The sequence below is a fragment of the Pocillopora damicornis genome, chromosome 2, assembly GCF_964200805.1.
Source record: "Pocillopora damicornis chromosome 2, jaPocDami1.2, whole genome shotgun sequence".
In the NCBI taxonomy this organism is placed as follows: Eukaryota; Metazoa; Cnidaria; class Anthozoa; order Scleractinia; family Pocilloporidae; genus Pocillopora; species Pocillopora damicornis.
In genome coordinates, this window is record NC_142671.1 from 3,651,615 (window position 1) to 3,672,446 (window position 20,832).

General features: G+C 38.6%; 3 protein-coding genes across 3 annotated transcripts; 1 reads left to right on the forward strand and 2 right to left on the reverse strand.

Annotated features, from left to right (window-relative positions):
* Positions 1-1,711: 1,711 nt before the first annotated feature.
* LOC149049576 (uncharacterized) lies at positions 1,712-3,251 on the reverse strand. The gene is made up of 2 exons (XM_089197086.1): positions 3,150-3,251; positions 1,712-2,553 (listed from the first exon to the last, which is right to left on the reverse strand). The coding sequence occupies exon 2, from the start codon at positions 2,549-2,551 to the stop codon at positions 1,796-1,798; it is 756 nt and encodes a 251-aa protein (XP_089053212.1). The 5' UTR covers positions 2,552-2,553; positions 3,150-3,251; the 3' UTR covers positions 1,712-1,795.
* A 3,762-nt stretch (positions 3,252-7,013) lies between these two features.
* LOC149049577 (uncharacterized) lies at positions 7,014-9,056 on the forward strand. Its single transcript, XM_089197087.1, has 2 exons — positions 7,014-7,426; positions 7,548-9,056. The coding sequence occupies exons 1-2, from the start codon at positions 7,075-7,077 to the stop codon at positions 8,003-8,005; spliced, it is 810 nt and encodes a 269-aa protein (XP_089053213.1). The 5' UTR covers positions 7,014-7,074; the 3' UTR covers positions 8,006-9,056.
* A 7,342-nt stretch (positions 9,057-16,398) lies between these two features.
* On the reverse strand, positions 16,399-20,333 carry LOC113679190 (uncharacterized). The gene is made up of 4 exons (XM_089198699.1): positions 20,205-20,333; positions 19,451-19,573; positions 17,998-18,071; positions 16,399-17,022 (listed from the first exon to the last, which is right to left on the reverse strand). The coding sequence occupies exons 1-4, from the start codon at positions 20,263-20,265 to the stop codon at positions 16,816-16,818; spliced, it is 465 nt and encodes a 154-aa protein (XP_089054825.1). The 5' UTR covers positions 20,266-20,333; the 3' UTR covers positions 16,399-16,815.
* Positions 20,334-20,832: the final 499 nt, after the last annotated feature.

Genomic DNA, 20,832 nt, shown 5'->3' on the forward strand with positions numbered 1-20,832 from the left:
TTAAGGGACTGCCTCGATGTCAGCGTATTCGCAAAGCTTCGTACTCAAAACGTTTTCTTTTCACATATAACAGCGTATACATAGCTGGCGTTTTGCAGTCTTTTTACTTAGAAAAGCGTTTTCAAAAGCACAGCTTTAGGAGAAAATTTTGGCGGGATGGGAATTGACAATAGGCTTAACCGTAGTATTCACGCTCACATTCCTTACTCGAATAAAAAATGTAGTCTCTTAAATCTTGATTGAAGATTTCAAGTTTTTCACTTCTCTAAATAACTTTATATTGTTCAGAATACTTTGACATGTAATTTTGAAAAGAGTTCAAATTCAGTGATACTTAATTGTATTTGAAAGTTTGAGCTTGAAGCGGTGGATGCAATTTGAAAGAGTTTGTCGCATTTTGCAGTGCACAATAAGAAAAGTTTTATACTTATGAACCTGCAACGATGAAATTAAGCCTAAATTTCAAATAAAACGCGTGACCATTTAGGAAATTCTATAAGGTTACAGGAAAGGGGATTCAAGATCTCAAGATCATTCCCACAAAAGGCAAAATTTCCAATAAAGATTAGAACCGATCTTGTGCACTTATTTATTAGCTCAGAGATAACTTATAACCTGTTTGCAGTTAGGTTTTTTCTCTTCACGTTAGAAGTTACTGCTTGGAGCTTTAGAGTGTCGCTCGGATGAGAAACTCTCGCATGCAGATTGAAACCCTGATCCTAAGGAACCAGGAGGCTCCTCAGTGTCCCGTAACCTAAAATGGATTAATCGGGAAAAACGGCTGGACTCATGATGAGATTATTTCAGTATTTATGTCCTTTGAACTACGGCTGATTGTTCAGTTGTGTTAAGTTATCCAGAACCAATCATGATACAGACGATCGGGTGTACTGCTCTCACACACTGTGCACGATTTTCACGCGCTTCATCTCTCGAGGAGTTTGTTACACGTTTTTCTTTGTAGCTGGCTTTAAACGCTATTGTTTTCATTAAGATTGTGATTTACTCTTCTGTCGTTAATCTCGTAGGCGACATTGTTCTTTTAAACGCTATGGAATTGAAAGCGGTATTTTTCTCTATTCAAGGACTACAATCAGGCCGGAGGTACTTACGTGCCTCGAGTGTGCGCGCGGTGCTCACGCACCCGTTACATCTTACTCCAGGTTTTATACAAGTGAAAATTAAATCTTGCAAGGACTCAACTGAGATTTTATTTTATTTTCCGCTCTTTATATTCAAGATGGAGTTTCAACGCTGCTGATCTCAGCGGTATGTGAGGCTGAGCGCGTAAAAATTGGACCTAGAGAATATTAGTGTCTATCTCGGTCACCATACTTTAGTTCCCTGTTCCTTTCCAAAACGGTTTGCGAGTGGATGTTCGTTAAATCCATTCCAAGCACTTCGAATTTTGTTTTATTCAGCTGCACGCACACCTCAAATCTTTTTTAACTTTTTTCCGAAAATGGAATAGTTTCCAAATGTCGAAAATGAAGCGTTTGTAGACGGAGGCTGCAAGGGGCGAACTCAGTTGCTTCATTCAAAATTATTCGTTTGCGGTGTTCAGTTTGGGAAGCAATGTTTGTGCATTTACGGCAAAGCAAGAATTTAACTTGGCTATCTGCACAACCGCTTTAGGTCGATTCCGTTTCGATCTTTTATAAAGAAACAACGTGTGTGTTTAAAAACGCGAAAAGTATCAGAACTTGTCATTCATAACACACTTTAATTTCATTCGGCTAGTCTAGTCTTATTTACAAAAAAAATCCTCATAGAAAAACTGCTGAAAAATACTCGTTCACAAACACGTTAATAGTCTCGTTAAGGACTCATTAATGTACGTCTTATTTGAAGACACTTCACTGTATTCACTAAGTTTTCGTCTTTGAAGCAATCTTGGATTACTCGTCGTTTCAACAGCGGTCATGGCGGTGACGTCTGAATGCCTGCGAATCGCATTTTTAAAAGTATCACCCTGTAATTTTGTGCCAGCTTGGTCAACTGTCGTATCTTTAGGGTCTCCATCTTTGTTTTCTTGCCAGGATTTCTTTTGGTGATATATAATGCTGGGCATGATCAGGACGTTATCTGTTTGTTGACGCGAAGATAGCACAGCCCCTGGCTCAGAGGTGAAGTGGATTGAGTCTGCACTGTTATGGCGTGGAAATGGTGAGGCTGGAAGACTGTGCCTTTTGATTAGCACGGATAGAGGCTCACTGGAAGTGCTGCAGGTTTCATCCAAAAAGACGGTTCTGTGGATTGGACGTTTGGTTTGAGTTAACTCTTCAAGGTGTGGTCGTTCTCTATCAGCAGTTTTTTGTCCATTCCCGTAAACCTGAACTGCGCTGATCTTTTGAGGCAAACTTTCTCTCCGTTTGAGTATCTGCTTCTTGAAAGCTTCCTGTCTTCTAACAATTTGCTTCAAAGCCATCTTCTTCTCCTTGTCATGCTGTTCTAACACAAGCGACAGGTCTTCATCTTGTTTGGTGTTCCTATCGATGGCTTTCCTCATATCAGCTGTAGGCATGAGGTAACGGGGCAACTGGTCTTTCATGTCTGTACACAGAAATATAAGGAGTGTGTTTCAATACGATGGATGTTTAAGGTGTTAGGCAATGATACTAGAGAGCTGTCGGTGCTCGCTTTTATATCGTAACGGTGCATTCTTGTAAGCGCGTATTGTTCAGACACAAAAAAAGAACAATTCTCTTCTCGAATGATGGATCTTATTTGTATTTTAGTGCCGCATCAGCGCTCGTTTGGAAGGTAGGTTGAATAGGAACACATAGTTTGATTAGTTTTTTTTTATGTTGTAATCGCCAATCCCATTAGCTCCAACTTTGTACCACACGTTACAAGTACCGGACAAATTTAGCGCTGTTTTGAATAAACTGTACGATAATTTTTATAAACACAATGTGTACTTGCACCCGCTACTTACCAATCTAAACCGGTAATTTGTCTTCGTAAACTGTACGGCAATTTCGTAGGCATGTAATTATCTACTTTTAAAATTGCGAATTAATAGTAATTGACTTCACACAAATGTCATTTGAACAATATGTGATCGATTGCTTTATAAATGGCGTAGGATCTAAAATTAGCTTGAAAGGATAGAAACTTATTTCCATGTCTGAAAAGAAACTGCTTACCTTGTTTTCAGGGCTTGAACATAGACTTCAGGACTGTGAAATTTCACAGCGTGTGAGGATATGAGCAGTCATGAGCAAGTGCATTTATTCGTACGTGGCACATGCTTAACGTTCACTTTTCGAGTTGGATCCGTGGAAAACACAATTCTTTCGCCTTACTATTTTCTCAGTGAAGGGCGGGCTCATTATGTATTCAATGCACGTCGCAGAACGTCTAAATCTGTTCTTCGGCTGCATCTTTGTTAGCAAATGGAACGTGTGAAAAACGTGAGCTGAGAAAATCTTCAGATAGCGCAGGCGACCCGGAAGTGTGTTGTAATTAGACCGTTAGCAAGGTAAACAATCCGTGACCACTTCAGTGATTGCGAGAGCTTGTAATTCAACAATTTAATTGAACAGTGTACGCGTCCTACCTGTGAAATTGGACAATACGCGTCATGTGTGTGCATTTTACCGAGTTAACTGATGTTTTTTTCAGTATAACCCATGGCTAGTTCGTTTCTTAAATTTTGTCATATTTTGATTATTTGGCAACAAGTCTTCGTGTCGTCGAATTCTATCTGTAAACACACTCGTGGTTAACTCGTGATTTTGACAAAGATGTATTGCAGCCGGAGAATAAATCACATTTCCAGTAAATAATTGAACGGTTTCTAGAGTGTAGTTTGGGTATTTTACGTGCATAACGGTTTGACAATATACAAAAATGGACAATAACACAAAAGGTACAGCACATTACAGTACACATATTGACTAAGTTTAGATGTTACAATAGAGAGTACTCAAAATGTATTGTTTTCCTTCACAAGCGTAGTATGTAATTGAAGAGTTCAGCAGAGAAAACTGTATTTTATACTGTGCTTGTCAAATAACTCAACACTAAAATTTTCAGTAAGGGCTGCATTTACTTTTCATAAAGTTTCGGCTATTGCGGTATCAGCTCAGTATGCCACAAAATTAACATCCATGCATTTCCTCCATAAAATGGTTAGAAGTCTTTGTTTCCCGGATAATTTTGTTCAGCAAGCGTAAAATTTCGGCGAATAAACTGAGTATGAATTGAAATATGAGTCAATGTTGCACCAAAATGCTTCCTCTTCACATTACATTTCGCAGGATCGTAGCTTAAATTAATGGAGGTTAGGTTGCGAAATATGAATTTTAAAACAGTTGCTTAATTTCTTGTCAAGTAAAAGTTGCCTGAACCATTTTAACATGGAAAATCCTCGTTCACCTCACTATTAGTATTTTTTAACATTGCAGGTAATGACTCAGAATTCTAACAAATTTTTCCGTGTTCATGACCTTCACAAATTAGTGTGAAGACCAGCCAGGGAGGTTGCTAAGCTCTTCTGAGCTCATTTTAATCTTCCAAAACAAAGCAGCGAACAATGGCTTATTATACTCACCAAACATTTTCTGTTTATTTAAGGAACTATTTTAAGCCTGTTTACAATGCAGACTAGTTGCATTACTTGACGAGCAGGTAGATCAACAACAACATATCTTTCTGCGTCTCAAATTCTTTAACAACCATGAAAGAAACACTTCCAAGATTTCTCCTCCCAACCGCCGGTATGAAAAAAGCCTTAAACAGAAACGCGAAAAACGATGAAGATCTTTCGTTTCTTCTTAAAAGAATCGAGAAAGAGGAAAAAGTTGCACTCGAGCAAGTATCAAGACGACAGAAAGCTTTCAAAAGAGAAATGATCATGAGACGCGAAATTCAAAGCAATATAAACCTAAATTGTCAGTTCTTCGAACACACAGATTTGACGAATAAGAAAGACAACGAGAAGGCGCGCCTTGATATTAACCTTTGCAACCGTCAGCGCAAACTTGGAACTGCACAGGGGCTACGAAGAGCATCTTCTTTTGAAGAAAGCCTCGCTTCTTCCAAAATTGAACTACCTCCCGTCAGGACCAAAAGATACAGCCTGCCAGCATCTCCAATACAGGCTAGATGTAAAGAAGAAGAACTAAGAGTGAAAAGTCTTAAAATTGATAAGCCGTTTCCAACTCCCAAAGTTGTTACTGATTTCTGGACAAAATCGCGAGACTATGAGGCTACAAATCTTTTTTGACGGCACTCGACTACTACCGCAGGAACGATTGTGCACGTGGACGACAAATCAAAACTACTTGATCGACGACACACTTCACTTCATAATTTATTGCCATTTTCAACCGAGAAACACTTCTTTGAAGAGGAAACTGTTGTACGACTACCCTTTTGATCAAAACATTCAGCCAGTTGGCATAAATTTTTGTGGATCGGAATTGACGTTTAGATATCTCTTTGTAATTAATCAGCTTTTGCTGATTAATAAACACGGTACTTGTCCCAGATTTCTTGATTGATTCCTCTGCTTAGAGATTTTAACCTTAACATACTAAATGGGTAAAAACGTGAATCGTCAGTTAGCGGATGATGTAATCTTTAGGGCAATTTGATACCTTACCATGGTTCCTTTGTCATTATCGCTCGGTCATTTCGCATTTCAAACATAGAGTCAGAGATTTGGCAATCGGGCATGCGCGCTAGTCTAAAGCACTCTCTAAGATACATGCGGCCAGAATCATTTGAAAATATGTGGGTTGTTTTGCCATATAGATAACATGTCAACTTAAAAACGAGTTTGAAACTAATATTAACGGCTTAATAGCATCACTAAAAACAACATTTATTTTGGGTTACCGATTGACAAAAAAAGACGACACCTCATTGTCCAATAACGTGCACAGTGCTCTTAAAATATGACCACTCTCTGTTGCCCTTGAGACCTCATTATTCTCTAACAAAGAAAATTCTGCTGACTTCATGACAATACAGAGATTACGACTTAACAATGGTCATCGGTGGTTTAAACATATATATGTTCAGGATTAGTATATTTTAAGAAATGGTATACAAATTAAATTTTATTAATTTCTCAAAACAAAAGATTTTGAACGCAAACGTGAATAATCCCAGCACCTTTACGTTGCACGTGCTGCATTTTGTTTTGGGAGAGCAGTTCCAAAATACCCTCTGCTAATCCATTTCTAGTAGCTTATTTTGCAACGTTTTTTCGGTTAACTGTTCATTACGTACATGCGTACTACATCTCGCACTATTTTTAAATGCTCCTGGGAATGGATTCAGTTGGAAATGAACAAAAAACGTTGTGCACGCTTGAATGTGACCGCTTCTTTCCTCCTTTATGATGAGTTTCCTACAGCCATTTGGTCATCCGCTAAAAGCTTGGCGTAAAAACGAGATATTTAAGAGCACATAAACCCAAAGAGAACTCATTTCTTATGGTTTAAAGTTCTATATTTTTTATTACTTTCTCAATCCTTCTTAACGATTTCATTCGCCATTTCCATCGGATGTGAAAAACTTGGCGGCGCACTTCAGTTGGAATGAAAAGATTGCAAAATCGCCCATGGAAAGAATAGCTTGTAATTCACTGATTCGGAAACAAAACAGGCCTAAACGGAGTTCCTATTTTTAACTCACTCTAATGAAGTAATTCAAGGGTAATTGTTCATGTTAAGGGGGGAGTCTGGTTGAAATTTTGAGTTAAATTGTGAACTCGGTCAAATTTTTTTTCTACACGTTATTAGACAGGAAAATTATTCAACTTTAAAATATTAATGCCTCTAATATCAAAAATTACCCAGAAAATGGTAAAAAAGTTCAATCTTTATGACGTGTACAAGTTTGTTGATCCGTTTCCATGGCAACCGTTTCAAATAAATGCACTTTTAAGGTCTCTTGAGAGTCTTTTTTAAGTCCGATGATTCGTTTGTTCCTTAGTCCCTTCCAAGACTTATCTGTGTATATTTCCAAAGCTAAAAAAAGGCCTGGTTGCTTAGTACGGGATCATTTCGCTGTTCATGCTGACTCCTCGTGAATCTAGCTCATAGTAGTAATAACGCCATGCCAAAGGGAGTAAAAATCGGACAAAAACAGTCCGTTCTGAAAAGAAGTTGTCGAAAAAAGATACCAAAATTCAAGGGAGTTCAAAAGCAGAAGAAACTTCCCGTGGAAGTTGCGAGAAATTCTGCTACAGAAATCACGTTTGTCGGTGAAGATGATATTGTGAGCGAGCAAATTCCACCGCCCGCTGCTTCGGCGTCATTTAGAAAACTTGCTGTCGAATACACAGAAAGCTCTTCGGATGAAAGTATGGATCCGAAAGGTGAAATACCAGAAGGATACCGGCTTGTGTCCATTAATAGTCTTGTGGAATTTGCGAGAAGGATTCATTCCAATTCGCCATGTTCTTCCGGTGAGATAATTATTTGTTCTTTCGCAATTTACGTTGTATTCATCATAAAATGTGGTTCTTTATTGCTTTTCTCATCTTGTGTCGTTATCACTAAGTTATTTCTTTATTTTTGATGTTGTAGACCATCTAGAACTTCGAGAAATAAGCACAAGCCGATTTGGCCTCAGTAGCAGCTTATATGCTGTTTGTGATGATTGTGGTCTGTCGGAATTTCTGGCCACCAGTGATCATAATCCCTCCGACAATGCCCCCAGAACTGTGCAGGGAAAAGATTTAAATCGCAGAGTGGTTTACGCTGCCATTGAGATGGGAATTGGCAGAGAAGATGTTTCCAAGTTTTGTGAAATATTGAATATGCCTTTTTCCTTGAGCAAAGATACCTGGCACAGTCATGAGGATGCCTTGCTTCAAGCTCACACTGAAGTTGTCCAGGTTGAATTGGAGAAAAACAGAAGGGAAGCAAGGAAGCTGGCTATGACAGAAGAAGGGATCAGTGCAGGGGATGAGGACACTGAAGTAAACATCCCAGTCAGTTTTGATGGCACATGGTCCAAGAGAGGATTTGCATCCTATTTATGAGAGGCTCAGTGATCCTGCCCTTCTTTCACGCTGTCTTCCTGGGTTTACTCAAAATGCAAATGAGTCGATCAATTCATTAGTGTGGATTAGATGCCCAAAACACAAATGGCATGGAAGGAAAAGAATTCTTTTGGCAACAGCATCAGCTACCCTTCAATTTAGTGCAGGAGCAACAGCAAAGCATGAGGTGATGGCAAGGGCTGGGCTTGCTGTTGGGGGCCACACCAGGAAAGAGAGCACCAGAAGAGACTCTGAGCGAATCAAAAAGGCTGAAAAAAGGATCCAGGATCAACATAAGAAATACAGAGTTGCTCGAAGACAAGCAAAACAAAGAGATGAGGAGCAGCGGAGACAAAAAGAGGGCACAACATACAGTGCTGGTGCTTTCAACGAACTGACTGTTACTACAGCACCAGCAAAAAAAAGGAAAAAAAATAGAAATTGTGATTTATAACTAGAAAATGATCTCAGGATACTTTAATAAGGCTGTTTTTTAAATTAATTAATGATTGTTTTGTTTAATGGATGTTTCACCACTGATTTTGCTTTCGAAATTTTTAAGCAGCATTTTTCTCAAAAAGGCATTTTTACGGAGTTTTTAGATGCCCCCCTAGACTTTTTTCATTTGCTTTTATCCATTTTCTGCCAAATTTGGCTCAGTTACATATGAAAGGCTGCTCTACAAACCTATTGAGCCTTTTTTCTTTTTGATGAATTCTGTTGAAGTTATTCCAGGTTAAACTCTTTACAAAAGTATGCTGTCGCTATGACAACACAATTTGGTGAAAACCAAAATTGCTCAATAGGTTTGTAGGAGAGTTTGTGTAGTGTTATTGTGTGAAATATTATGCTTACTGTATTACTAGAACAGAAAAAAAAGTAGGGGGGCATGAAATTAGTGAGAATTAGCCTCCATGATGAATTTGGTTAATATTTAACCATAAATTTGCTTATTATGGTCTGCGAACCATATGCCACATTAGGTTGTGGGTTAGTCTATTTGCATGCAAAATTTTATGGTGATACATTAAATAGCTGGAGTTTTATAATCTCTACAATCTATTACAAATTTGGGCCCAAAATGTAACCAGACTCCCCCCTTAAATGCAATCATTGTATTGAACTTTTAGGGCTCAGATCAGCATTTTCGTATGACGACCATTTCTGCAATTAAACATGCAACCAAAAAATTCTCATAATGATTATTCGGGGCGGGTAATCCAGTCTTTTGGTGCATAGAAGAGGCTGTTCTGGTTGATTGAATGTTTCATTAATCGTGCTACCCTGAACTAACACGAAAACTGCATTAAAGGAATTATATGAGTGTACCGCATCCAATGGCAAGGTGCGAAATATATTGTACGTGATCAACATAGCGTTTTAAAGCAAACAAACGTAATACGACAAATCTTCGACTACATCTGACAAACCACGGAACTGAACCTTTGGAGAAAGGGATGTCTCTGTCGAATAGAAAAGTTTTCTTACCTAACATAAAACTCAGTAAGTACATACGAAAGGCAGTGCAGAAAAATGTTGCCTGTGAGGAAGAACTGATAAAAAGGCTGTTCGATGTAGACTTAAAAAAACGTGATGCACTAAACGAAATCACTTTGAAGAAGGATGCGTTCCTGAAGGAGCAATGGCGACTACGACGGGAAAGTATGCCAGATGTTTATTCAAGACACATTCTGAACCAGCGGCTGTTATCTTTTAGTTTTAGAAAGGCGCGAGACGAACTAGAGTTCTCAAAGATTTCTCCTTCTTGTAAGCTGGTGACACAGAGGCCAGAAAAATTAAACATAACAGACGCTGAGAGAGAAAAGAAACATTTGGCTGAATCTGACTCCTTACAGAGCAACAATAAAGAAAAAGACTTTGATGGAAAAAACGCAGAAGTACACTCGTGGCCGCCTAGTCCTAACAAAAGCTGTAGAAAACCGATCCTTAGGAGAAGGTCTGTGGCGGATGTTGACCAAGCATTCAGCTCAGATCCCGTAGGACAACCAGTATGGCTCAGGCGTCAAACGATTCATCACATTTTCCAAACTGCAGTAACATTACAAATGATTGGCACTAATCTAGGAGGCAGTAATTGTGACCCTCTCCTCAATCCAACTAGTGAAGGAAGAAGTTTTGGAAACCCAACGATCTCTAGATATAGAAAAGTTCTTAACAGAAGGATATCGTTACAAGCCGAACCCTTTCATCACACAAGTTTTTCAGTCGAAAAGTCCGAAGAATCTTGAAACAAACAGAAATCGAAAAGCTTGGAGGAACGTTACACGCTTCCCTACTAAAACAAAAATCAAAGTTCCAGAAGAGTTTCATTTTAGGATCTTACCCAGTGGTAATTACGTATTCAAATTACCACTGCAAATCAAGGAAGTATAAAACAATGCTACGCGTTCAGAGAATCAATGTCACAGTCACGAGTAATCATTGCAATTTACTGAGCGTAAAAAATTATACTTTTCTTACGTAATGACGGGAAAACATTGGATTTCCTGGTTTAAAAGCGGCTTGTTAACAAGACGTAATTAAGTGGTCCAGTATTGTTTTGTCATAGCAAAATTGGCACGGAAAGACTGATCTGCACAAGGCCAGCCTACGTGTAGCCCCCCCCCCCCCAGGTGAAACGGAGCGGGGGAGGGTGCGGCTACACGTAGGCTAGCACAAGGCAAGATGGTTCCTAAAAATTTCGCTTGTTGTTCTACACATGTCTACCTCATATGACGCTGACTCAAGGGCGCGTGCAATAAGTAATTAGGACGATGGATATGAACAGGAGCCCATGATATGAAGCAATCGATAAAGTTGACAAATGAAAAATTCTTGAGCCTTTCAAAGGTTTTATTGATCTGAATGTCAGCTTTTTTCAAATTGCGTTTCACTTGTGAAGTCAAACCATTCTAACAGCTATATTCTGTCAGTGGGAATCGTAGACGAAAAAAGTTATGATTGTACATTTCATCTTGATAATAACAATAGAGCTTTTCATTCATGACAATTTGTATTTCTGCAATGAGAGGATTTTGAATCTAAATGTTTGTTTCCCACAACATTACTGATGTCATGATTGTTTTTAGTACGGGTAGTTACTACGTTGTTGCTTCATATTCTTGAGGTGCCAGGCCCCCTCAATAGCACCATAAGGACACGCAAACTAATCCAACGCTAAGCGGTTAATTATCGCCTGGCTCTTGAACTCCCCGAAGTGATTATCGCGTAACTTCTCCCTATAATATCCATACATTATCCAGCAAACAGGTCATGAGAATACTCAAACTAATTTGATAGGAAAAGATAAGTTTCTAAAGAAACTGTGGTGCTGCGTCGGTGGGAGAGTATAGCAGGTAATTTAGTGTTAACAACTGAGTTGAAAACGTAAACTGGCCGCCGTAAAGAGTAAAAAAGCTGACGTTTCGAGCGTTATCCCTTCGTCAGAGCGATGGAGGAAGGGCTAACGCCCAAAACGTCAGCTTTTTTAGTCTTTACGATGGCCAATTTACGTTTTAAACTTAGTTGTTAACACGAAATTACCTGCTTTCTCGTGAGGAAACTGGGCACTAAGTTGCATAATCACTGAAACGTGGATAATATCCCAGCTGGCAGCAATGGCGGGCGTCTCTCGATCCGAACATGAGGAATTTCAGAAAGTTTTGAGTATTATGGGAGACGAAACCACTTGTCCTGTCTGTTTAGAAGAATTTCAGGAACCAAAATGTCTTCCAAGCTGTGCACAAATCCCACACAGGCCTAAAATTTTTTTCAGGCCTTATTTTCACTACTGCCTAAGTAGTGCACATCACTGCGAGGATCACTTTCATTCATGTCTTTATCCGCAGTTCAAATATATGACTTTCATATATTGTTAACCGTATATTCATCACTTCACGGGTTTATTTAGAACCACTATCATGACCAGCTCCCAGTTGGCTTGTTAGCTCAGTTGGTAGAGCGCTGCACCGGTATCGCAGAGGTCATGGGTTCAAATCCCGTACAGGCCTGAAATTTTTTTTCAGGCCTTATTTTCACTACTGCCTAAGTAGTGCACATCACTGCGAGGATCACTTTCATTCATGGTTTAATTATTATTAATAACATCTGAGCCTCGAATGATTCCCATGAGGAACATAACCTGTGTCCCTGCATATTATTTTTGAATATCGGGATCAGGGTCCAACGATAATAAGATAACAAAGGGGAAACGTGAGCATCGGAGAAGTGTATCACGCAGCACGAGCAAGGAACATCAATGTCAGCCACACCCTTAAGCTTCGCTACGTTTACTCAGGAAACCAGTTGGAACCTGAGACACAAGCCCTTCTCTCGTTTACTTTCGTGTTGACTTGTTATTTTTCTATGATTATTTTCGAAGATAATTTCTTCTTTTTGTTTTCAATTTTGGTGACCACTTACGAACAGGTAAGAACAAAAAAAAACAACAAAACACTGTCATAAACATACGCACCATTGAAAACGCATCACGCGAGCTAGACTTTCTCCTAACAACTGCAGTAATTATTTTACTCAAAACTTTGGGAAGCAAAGTTTTATACATTGGGTATACTTTTTTCTCGGAGTCTCCTCGATTATTATATTGGGAACCTTAAACTCGTGTTGTCACCAATTAGTCCACAATAGTTTGCGCTTTGCTTGTTTTGGTCCAGTCATCATTTCGTCCAGTACTGAGAACTATACATGAGCCAAGTCCTTCATACCTGACCCAGAATTTCAGGTGAATCAGCATAAGCTGAGATTGTTCCAATTATTTAGATTCAACAGCGGCGATTAAACTTTGAAAGAAAAATTCTTCTTTTTCATCTCGAAACCTTTACTTCTTCGCAAGCTTTTGTCGATATTACATGGGCGAAACAGATGGGGAACGCCACGGCTCGTCACGGCAAGATTTTCCCGCTCTTTTAGTGAATTAATTCCATGTAAGGAATACTCGTCCAAGGCCATTTTTAACAAGCTTAGACAATTGCAATTCCTGTAAAAGCCTGTTTACAGATTTTTACAGTTTTAGTTGCAATTGCGAACCGAGTGGCAAAATGACTTGAGATTTGAAAAGGAGAAGAAGAAAAGTATGCGAGATCTCGATCTCGGAATAATTAAATAAAGAATACAGAAAATGTTATTCGTTTTGTCACGAGCGCAAGACAAAAGCAAAAAATCTGAGTAACTCGACGTCATACCGATAAACTCCATAGACTTGGATGGTGGGCTTGACCGTTTCATTAAAAACTGGATCATTGGATAATGCAATTCAAGAGTTTTCATTGGCATAGCCATCATGGATTATGAGCCATTATACTATGCGCGTGCATGAAGACGAGGTAAACCGGAAGTGTTTTTGTACATTGTAACATTCTGTTTGTTCTTACAAAGTAAAATTGGGACGGTTTATGTACCATTCTGTCAGTTCTTACAAAATAAAGTTGGGACGATTTGTCTAGATTTATCTAGCTTTATTTTAGGCGTTTTAACCAAACAATTATTCCACTCGCGTTTGTGGGATATGAGATGATAATGACCAACTCGGCCCTACTCGCCTCGTCGGCTATCCATCGTCAACGAGCGCTCGTGGAATAAATGTTTAATATCCTCATTAAATTTTCGTTCCCTTGAGAGTTCGAAATAGCGCAGGCTCGTTTCCGGCGCAGCGGCTGATAATCGAGCGAAATATTAAACGACGCGACAGAAGCGCCGGTTAAAAAAGCGATGGAGGTCTGGATCGGGTCGCCTATTGATGGCATTCTTTAAGCGACCCGACCCAGACTTCCCTCAGTTTTTCACTCCACCGATTTCACCGCGTTGTTTACTATTTGGCTTCATTTTACTAACTGAAGGCCTAGAATAGTCTTTGTATAAACCGTTTCAAATTACTGAATTGTCGAACCTACATGTAAAATCGTTTAATCAGACTCCACTTTGGTGAATACGAACTTTATGTTATTTCCTGTTCAGTTGACTGTATTGCGTGAAACTTAATAGTTTTCCCTTAAGCAAAAACTTTATGAACTGAAAATGCTTCCAGTTTTTCTTTAGCGCAGACGTCGCTTTTTAATTTTCTTGCTCATAACCGTGGAAAGAATACTCAATAATAGAGAGGTTGAAAAGATGTTAGTTTTTGTTCTAAATCTTCATAAACAACGGATTAATCCTCTGAGAGGTTTATTATCCGAGATAAAATAGGCTTGAATAGAATTGGTTAACAAAGGAACATAAGCTCACCTAAAACACGATTAGGCTAATTTTCAAAGCCTAGGAATTGATTGGCCGTCAATTTTTTCAAGTTTGGTTCATTAAAACTGCCGCGATAACTCGCTTAGCAAAATAACCTACAATGGCGGAAGAACCCGAGAAAAAAGCTGGGCACTTCACTTTCAGTCGAAATTTGATGAAAGCAACAATGCGGAACTCTGTTCAAGGGGACACTTTACAGAAAGATTTGAAATCTACCCAAGGTCAACGAAAGAAACTCGTGCATTCCTGGGAACAAAGGAAGGAATCTTTTATGAAACGAAAATTTAGCAAACTACCTGTTCTTCGAACAAGCAGAGGAGAATCGGAGAGGGAAGGGCTTTCGGATGAGAGCTCAACAGCAAACAACGAAAGGTTTAGCAGAGCAGATAATTATAAGACTTCTTTGGATCATAGAGGTGGTATGTCTTCGCAGTTGTTTATCAGTAGCAGTCACCATGAAAACAAAGATGGTTTAAATGTACCTCTTGGAAACAGAAAAGCACACCCGATGAGTGTTCCAAAATTAACAGTGAAGGACTTATCAAGGATCATATATCCTGGCCAAATTTCTCAATCTGCCGTCCTCAGCGACCCAAAGGAGACTCAAAACCAAAATGCCTCTCCAATCACGCCGAATAAACTTCATCGCCGCTTTGACAACTTAAACATTAACAAGGAGCCTACGATACAAAGTAACAGCTCTAGCCCTGTATATTCTCCGCGCACTCAAATGCAACAAGGTTATTTTAGGACATTTACTCTGCACGAAAATGAACAAGACCCAACGCAGGAAAGCAAGGAGACGCCTGGATCTCCTCCAATTCAGATACGCAAACGTGCTTCATCATACATGATGAGGCGAAGTGAGGTAACTTCAGGATCTAACCAAAACGGAGACACCGCTTCAAGACTCCTTCATCAGGTATGAGACAATGTTTAGCTTTACCTGAATTACCAGCAATGATAATAAAAAATCCATGTTCATGAGCAGGGGCTACTCCATAACAAAACATTGTAAACCTCTGCAACTTGATATCATCTAGTTTATCTGACAGTCCGCCATAGTACCCACATGCTGGATACTCCTAGGCGGAAAGAGGCAACATGAGAATGAAGTGATTTGCCCAAGAACACAGCGCATTGGCCCGGCCTGGTCTCCAACTTTGACCCCTTACTAGTCTAATTCGTTAGCACCAGGCAAACCTAATTTGTAGAGCGTTGATCGAATGTTGAATATACACCCTTGTAATTGGAACGGAATATGATGAACGCAGGATCCGCTTAAGCTGGTGATCATTTCCTTTCTTCTCGTTGCCTTCATGTTTAATTCAGGGCTGATGCTGAGAGGAGAATTAAGATGCTAATCACTCTTAGGGGTGTGAGGGTTAACAATGAGTTTAAATGGCTTTCATGCTTACACATTTCTCAGAGAAGTTTTCAGCTGATGAAACGTGAATAGGGGGGATTGGACTGATGAACTCAATCAAACTGGATGGAAACGAGAAAATCTTGGTTTTATCAACTGGGTTTAGTTTCAAAGCTGACGTTTCGAGCCTTCTCTCTGACGAAAGGGCTAACGTTCAAAACGTTAGCTTTGAGAGTTTTTACGGTGGCCATCAATCCTTTCTCCGCTGACTTTTCTTACGTTTAATATTCCTGTTTCACCCACTAATAACATCAAACTGAAATGCAATTCGTATTAGCTTTAATTTTCATTTCTTCATCCAACAAATTTATGATTTATTCTGTCTTTTTCTTAGGAGGATAAGCGCAATATGGCAATTCGAAGACATTTCTCTTACCCACACTCAAGAGAACTAGGAAGTCACTCTCAACCACCGAGACAACTTATGACTGTGAAGGGCGTTTTCTTTCCTAATATTTAGCACAATGATACCCCCAGTCACGAATTACTGTTCTCCATTAGGTACTTGAGAAATAAACCGCACTTTCCATTGGTTAACCGGCGTAATAACCCCCTTTTTTCGTGTTCTCCTAACATCTCGAGTGGGTTATTACGCTGGTAAACTGATGGAAATTTCGGTTTATTTCTTTACAATTTTCTAGGGTTTACGGTGCAATAACAATTGGTTTTTGACCAATCTGGGCGCTCGTAATATCTCAGTTATTATACAAACTTCATTGGTCCAGAAATTTTATTTTCCTTACATTTACATACTGGTATTGAAAGTGATGAGAAATCTCTCCATCCAAGGTTTCGAAATCTTTGAAAAAAATTTCTTAAAATCTTCTTGGAACAGTGGAGACACAATTTAAAAAATAACAGCTTTTAACAGTTATGATTAATAGCAGTATTCTCTATGAAAAAATGCAATAGAAGACACTTTCTGAATGAAGCGCTCTTTTCAGACAATTCGCTTTTTAAAGACATAGCCCTCACAGATAACACTGAGATTATGTCCCACTCCTTTTAGTTCCTTAAAAGCTTAATAAGACTGGCACATGTTCACAATCCTTTATGTGTCCATCTTAGAGAGGTTTGATGATTATATTCTATAAATATCCCTAAGGTAAAAATCATTCAGACACTATGCACATTATTGGTCAGCAATTTTATACACATCTCGCACTGGAACAAGTTTGTGTCCTCTAAATGGCTCCCTTGCCACAACACTAATATACTTCTTTTCCTCAACTGGTTCCTGTTGACCCAAACACCAATGATATGGTTCAGCACGCTCACTGCTATATTTCACAAATCCCTCCACTAATGCAAACAAAGTATTGTCTTTACCAAGACCAACCTAACAAAGAAAGTTAAAAAAAAATTTCATTCAAATCATAATGTACTCAGCACCTCTAAACTGAAAGACACAAGGCAATTATATAGTTCAGAGGAGCCTAACTCAAACATATTTCAGTTCAAATTGATGGGAAGGGTCAAAATGACCCTGAAAGGCACCTAAAATATATTTATGCCCCCCAAAAATAAACTTTATTACTATTATCACTTTGAAGGCCATTAATAAAGTAAGAACTGAAAAAAATGAATGGAAAACAGTTTGAACAATCACCCAACAAAATACCAAAATCTTCATTTCAGCCTGCAAAATGCACTGCAATGCCCAAGAAGCAAACTGGGAGCTAGTCATTATGTTGGTATTTATAAACCTGTGAATTGATAAGTAAATGACTGTGAATATATGAGGCAACCTTTGCAGTAATGAACACTACTTAAGCGTTCATGTATATGATTTTCATATAGTCACAGTCATTTATTCTTTAATGTTCTCTTCTTCTGCAAATTTCTAAACACCTGCTTCATCAGTGAGCCAAGAAAATGGTTTACGGTCATTTTGCCCCCAGTCACTTCGCTCCAACCAAAAGTCAGTTCGCTCCATAGTCAAAGTCACTTTGCTCCATAGTCAAAGTCACTTTACTCCATAGTCAAAGTCACTTTGCTCCATGCTAAAGTTACTTTGCTCCATGTTACAAGTCAAGTGTATATATGCTTACAAGATTCTATTTGCCTAACTGATGTTATATGATCTTGACAACATGTTTGTAATTGTTTGTTTCATTCACCCTAGTCTCTCTCTGTCCATCATGCCATGCTAATGTTGTTGATGCACTCAAAATGTGCTCGAATTTCAAGAGGTGTATATATGCTTACAAGATTGTATTTTATAGTTGTCCAATTTATAAATACAATCTTGATGCCATGCCGATGTTGTTTGATGCAAAAATCACTGCTGTTGCTGTAAACCACATAAACTTACATTTAATCCTGGGTGATATTTGACCTCTGTCTTTTTCTGCTTCAAAAGCATTGTCCCTGGTGTGACACGTTCTCCTGTAAAATTCAGAGAGAAATGGTTACATCTGTCAACAATCAAATTCCACTGTTCAGTTATCTAAATTGACTCCTTAATACAAAGTCAACCCTTTTGCTACACAAATTTTGATTAGTACTTATCCCTTAACATCCTGTCAGAGTCCTTGTATAGTAACATGGTTCTTTGGTTTTAAAACACATCCCCAACTTGAGAAAGTGACAATGTCAAGTTCCCAACTGGAATGTTTGATGAAAATACTTGGTTATAAGATGCACCATCAGTTTTAGTGATTTATGTGCAAACAGAAACAGAGCAAATCCTGTCAACGAACTTAGGGTAGAACAAAAAATCAGATTTAAATGATTAATGCACCAAACAACTCTGCTGTAAGACAGGACAAGACAAGACAGGACAATGCTTTATTCACATAAATCAACCGACTGTGCCACAAGAACATTCGATTACACGACATTAATTTTATCATTAAATAAACCGGCGGCACTCCTTCGCGTAAGCGTTTGACAGGAGCGTTTTCGTATAAACTTTTGGCTATGTCAATGTATCTTTGGTTTTGTCTTCAATTCTGCCGTAGTGCAAGTTTGTTCAAGGATATTTTACGTTTGCTAAACGGTGTTTTATACTCAAAACAAAAAACATGCTCTTTCTTTAAGCTGGTTATGAATGTGCAAGTTCTCGGGGGCTGTATTGTTTTGATTAAACAAAAGGCTTCTTTTGTTTCGGCTTCATTCAATGAAAGCCGCTACAAAATTCAAGGTTTTTTTGCATACATTATTTCTCGAAAACGAAGCGCAAACCAGGAAAAAAAAACCAAAACAGTGTATATCGAGTAAAACTAAGTCCACATGCCAAAATTCAACTACTTCTGAACACTTTCAAAAATGGCCGAAAAAACCAGGGGTTATTCTTGCTCTGAGCCTTTCAATTATTACATTAAATTATCATGATATTTTCATTTTACAGTGTTGTTGATTGATTGAAAATGTTTTTAACTAGTATCGAGATGGTAAGATTACTTTGTAAATTAGGGAGCTAAATAAAACAGAAGTTTTCTTGTTAGCTCCCCAACCCACCCATAAAAGAGAATAGGAACAAAGCTTAACATAGGCAGAAGAGAGGTTTTACAAAATAATTTTAAGTCAGGTAGCTATTGTCAGTGAAGCTCTCTGCCATGCAAGTGTTTGACTTCAACTTTCAATTATTCCAACAAGCTGCCCCCAAACTAAATACGACCAAAGCTTCAATGCTGAGAGTAGAATTGTTGAAAAAGACTAAATTTTTACCCAAGATAGAGTAGTAGTAGTGGCAGTGTTTCACAATAAATACACAAGCAAATGCATGGTAATCGAATCCTTATGAGTTAAAATATCAAGCTTACCTTCGGTCCTCCTTGGTCCATATCCTTTGCCTTTTCTTCTTCTATTGTGATGCTGACGATTCTTTGTATGACCTGCAGACTTCTTGGCTGCTGTTCGGCTCTGTATAACAAGCACTGGCAGACCTGTTGCACATAACTAGCACTTTAATACATAATCTTTTTTCTTTTTCCTAGTTCTACTGGCTGATGTATCTATCAACCCTGACCCACACTAGAAACTAAATTACTGTATTCAATCGATCAAACGCCGTCCTCGAATAAACGCCACATTTTAGAGCAGAAATTTTAATAAACGCCAAAATTAAAATGGTCAGTTATCACACTATTGTTTACAATAAATAAATTGGATTTTAAATAAAAGCTGCCCTCGAATAAACGCCGCACTCGAATCAGGAAAAATTTAATCAATGCCGCGGCGCACGGTTAATCGATTAAAATACGGTACCTCAACTCGATCGAGTCGCAGATCCCGAGAGAATTCGTAACCCAACCAGATCCGATTTTGAAGTACAATAATTTACCAATCAAGCTAAAGAAAACGCGCGGGCAAAAAAGCCCATTTGTTCACAAAAATGACCTGAGTGTCCTACTACAAGCTGCTAAGGTCTTTATAAACAAGATGAAACTATTGCAGACTGGCATGGTAAACAACATTTTACTCCAATCATAAGACTTCTGTTCCGCTTTTAGAGCTGGTTGATACAACTCACTACAATTAATGTTGAATTTGAAACAAACTTCGAGATCTACTCACATTTAAAAGGTTGGAAAACTCCCAATTTTCGAACACAAAGGGCCGCCATCATGGCAGCCATGTTCTTTATAAGCCATCGAATTAGTCGTTCAGCGGTATAATATTGGCTACACTATCTAAAAATGTAAGGTACACCAATGTTCCGGTCAGAAATACAGAGGATTGGGGCGAGGAGACTGCTGACAGGTCAGATAATCTAAGGCGTTACTATGTCACAAGCGTCAATTATTTATTAACAAATAGAAGAATAATTGCTTTCACATATACAGAAACAAAAAAATTGATTAATTTTTGTCAATATACTGTAAAATGGTTCGGAAATTCTTGACGCGCGATTTTGACTCTTCCACTGCTCGGTCGTAAAAAGTACTTGCTAATTACTTTCAAGCTAGCCAATCAGCGCGTACGAAACAAACAAACAAAGTTTTTCGTTATTTACAAATAAAACACATACACAACTCGCAACACGCGAAAAGCACTTTTCACCTTGTAATGAATACTAGAAATGATTACCTCTGGCAGCTTCTTCGCTCGTTTTCTCATATCGGAAAAGCCACAGAATGCAAAAATATCTGCTGTTCGCAGTTTAGCAGATATTTGTTTTCTGCACGTTCTTATATGGTTAATT

What these genes read in the sequence shown, in the direction of transcription:
- LOC149049576 (XM_089197086.1), bottom strand. Translation starts at nt 2,551, where the DNA reads ATGAAAGACCAGTTGCCCCGTTACCTCATGCCTACAGCTGATATGAGG.
- LOC149049577 (XM_089197087.1), top strand. Translation starts at nt 7,075, where the DNA reads ATGCCAAAGGGAGTAAAAATCGGACAAAAACAGTCCGTTCTGAAAAGA. An exon ending in CAATTCGCCATGTTCTTCCG is followed by an intron (nt 7,427 to 7,547) that starts GTGAGATAATTA and finishes TTGATGTTGTAG; the next exon opens with ACCATCTAGAACTTCGAGAA.
- LOC113679190 (XM_089198699.1), bottom strand. Translation starts at nt 20,265, where the DNA reads ATGGCTGCCATGATGGCGGCCCTTTGTGTTCGAAAATTGGGAGTTTTC. An exon ending in AGTTTTCCAACCTTTTAAAT is followed by an intron (nt 19,574 to 20,204) that starts GTGAGTAGATCT and finishes TATGTGCAACAG; the next exon opens with GTCTGCCAGTGCTTGTTATA. An exon ending in TGGACCAAGGAGGACCGAAG is followed by an intron (nt 18,072 to 19,450) that starts GTAAGCTTGATA and finishes TGAATTTTACAG; the next exon opens with GAGAACGTGTCACACCAGGG.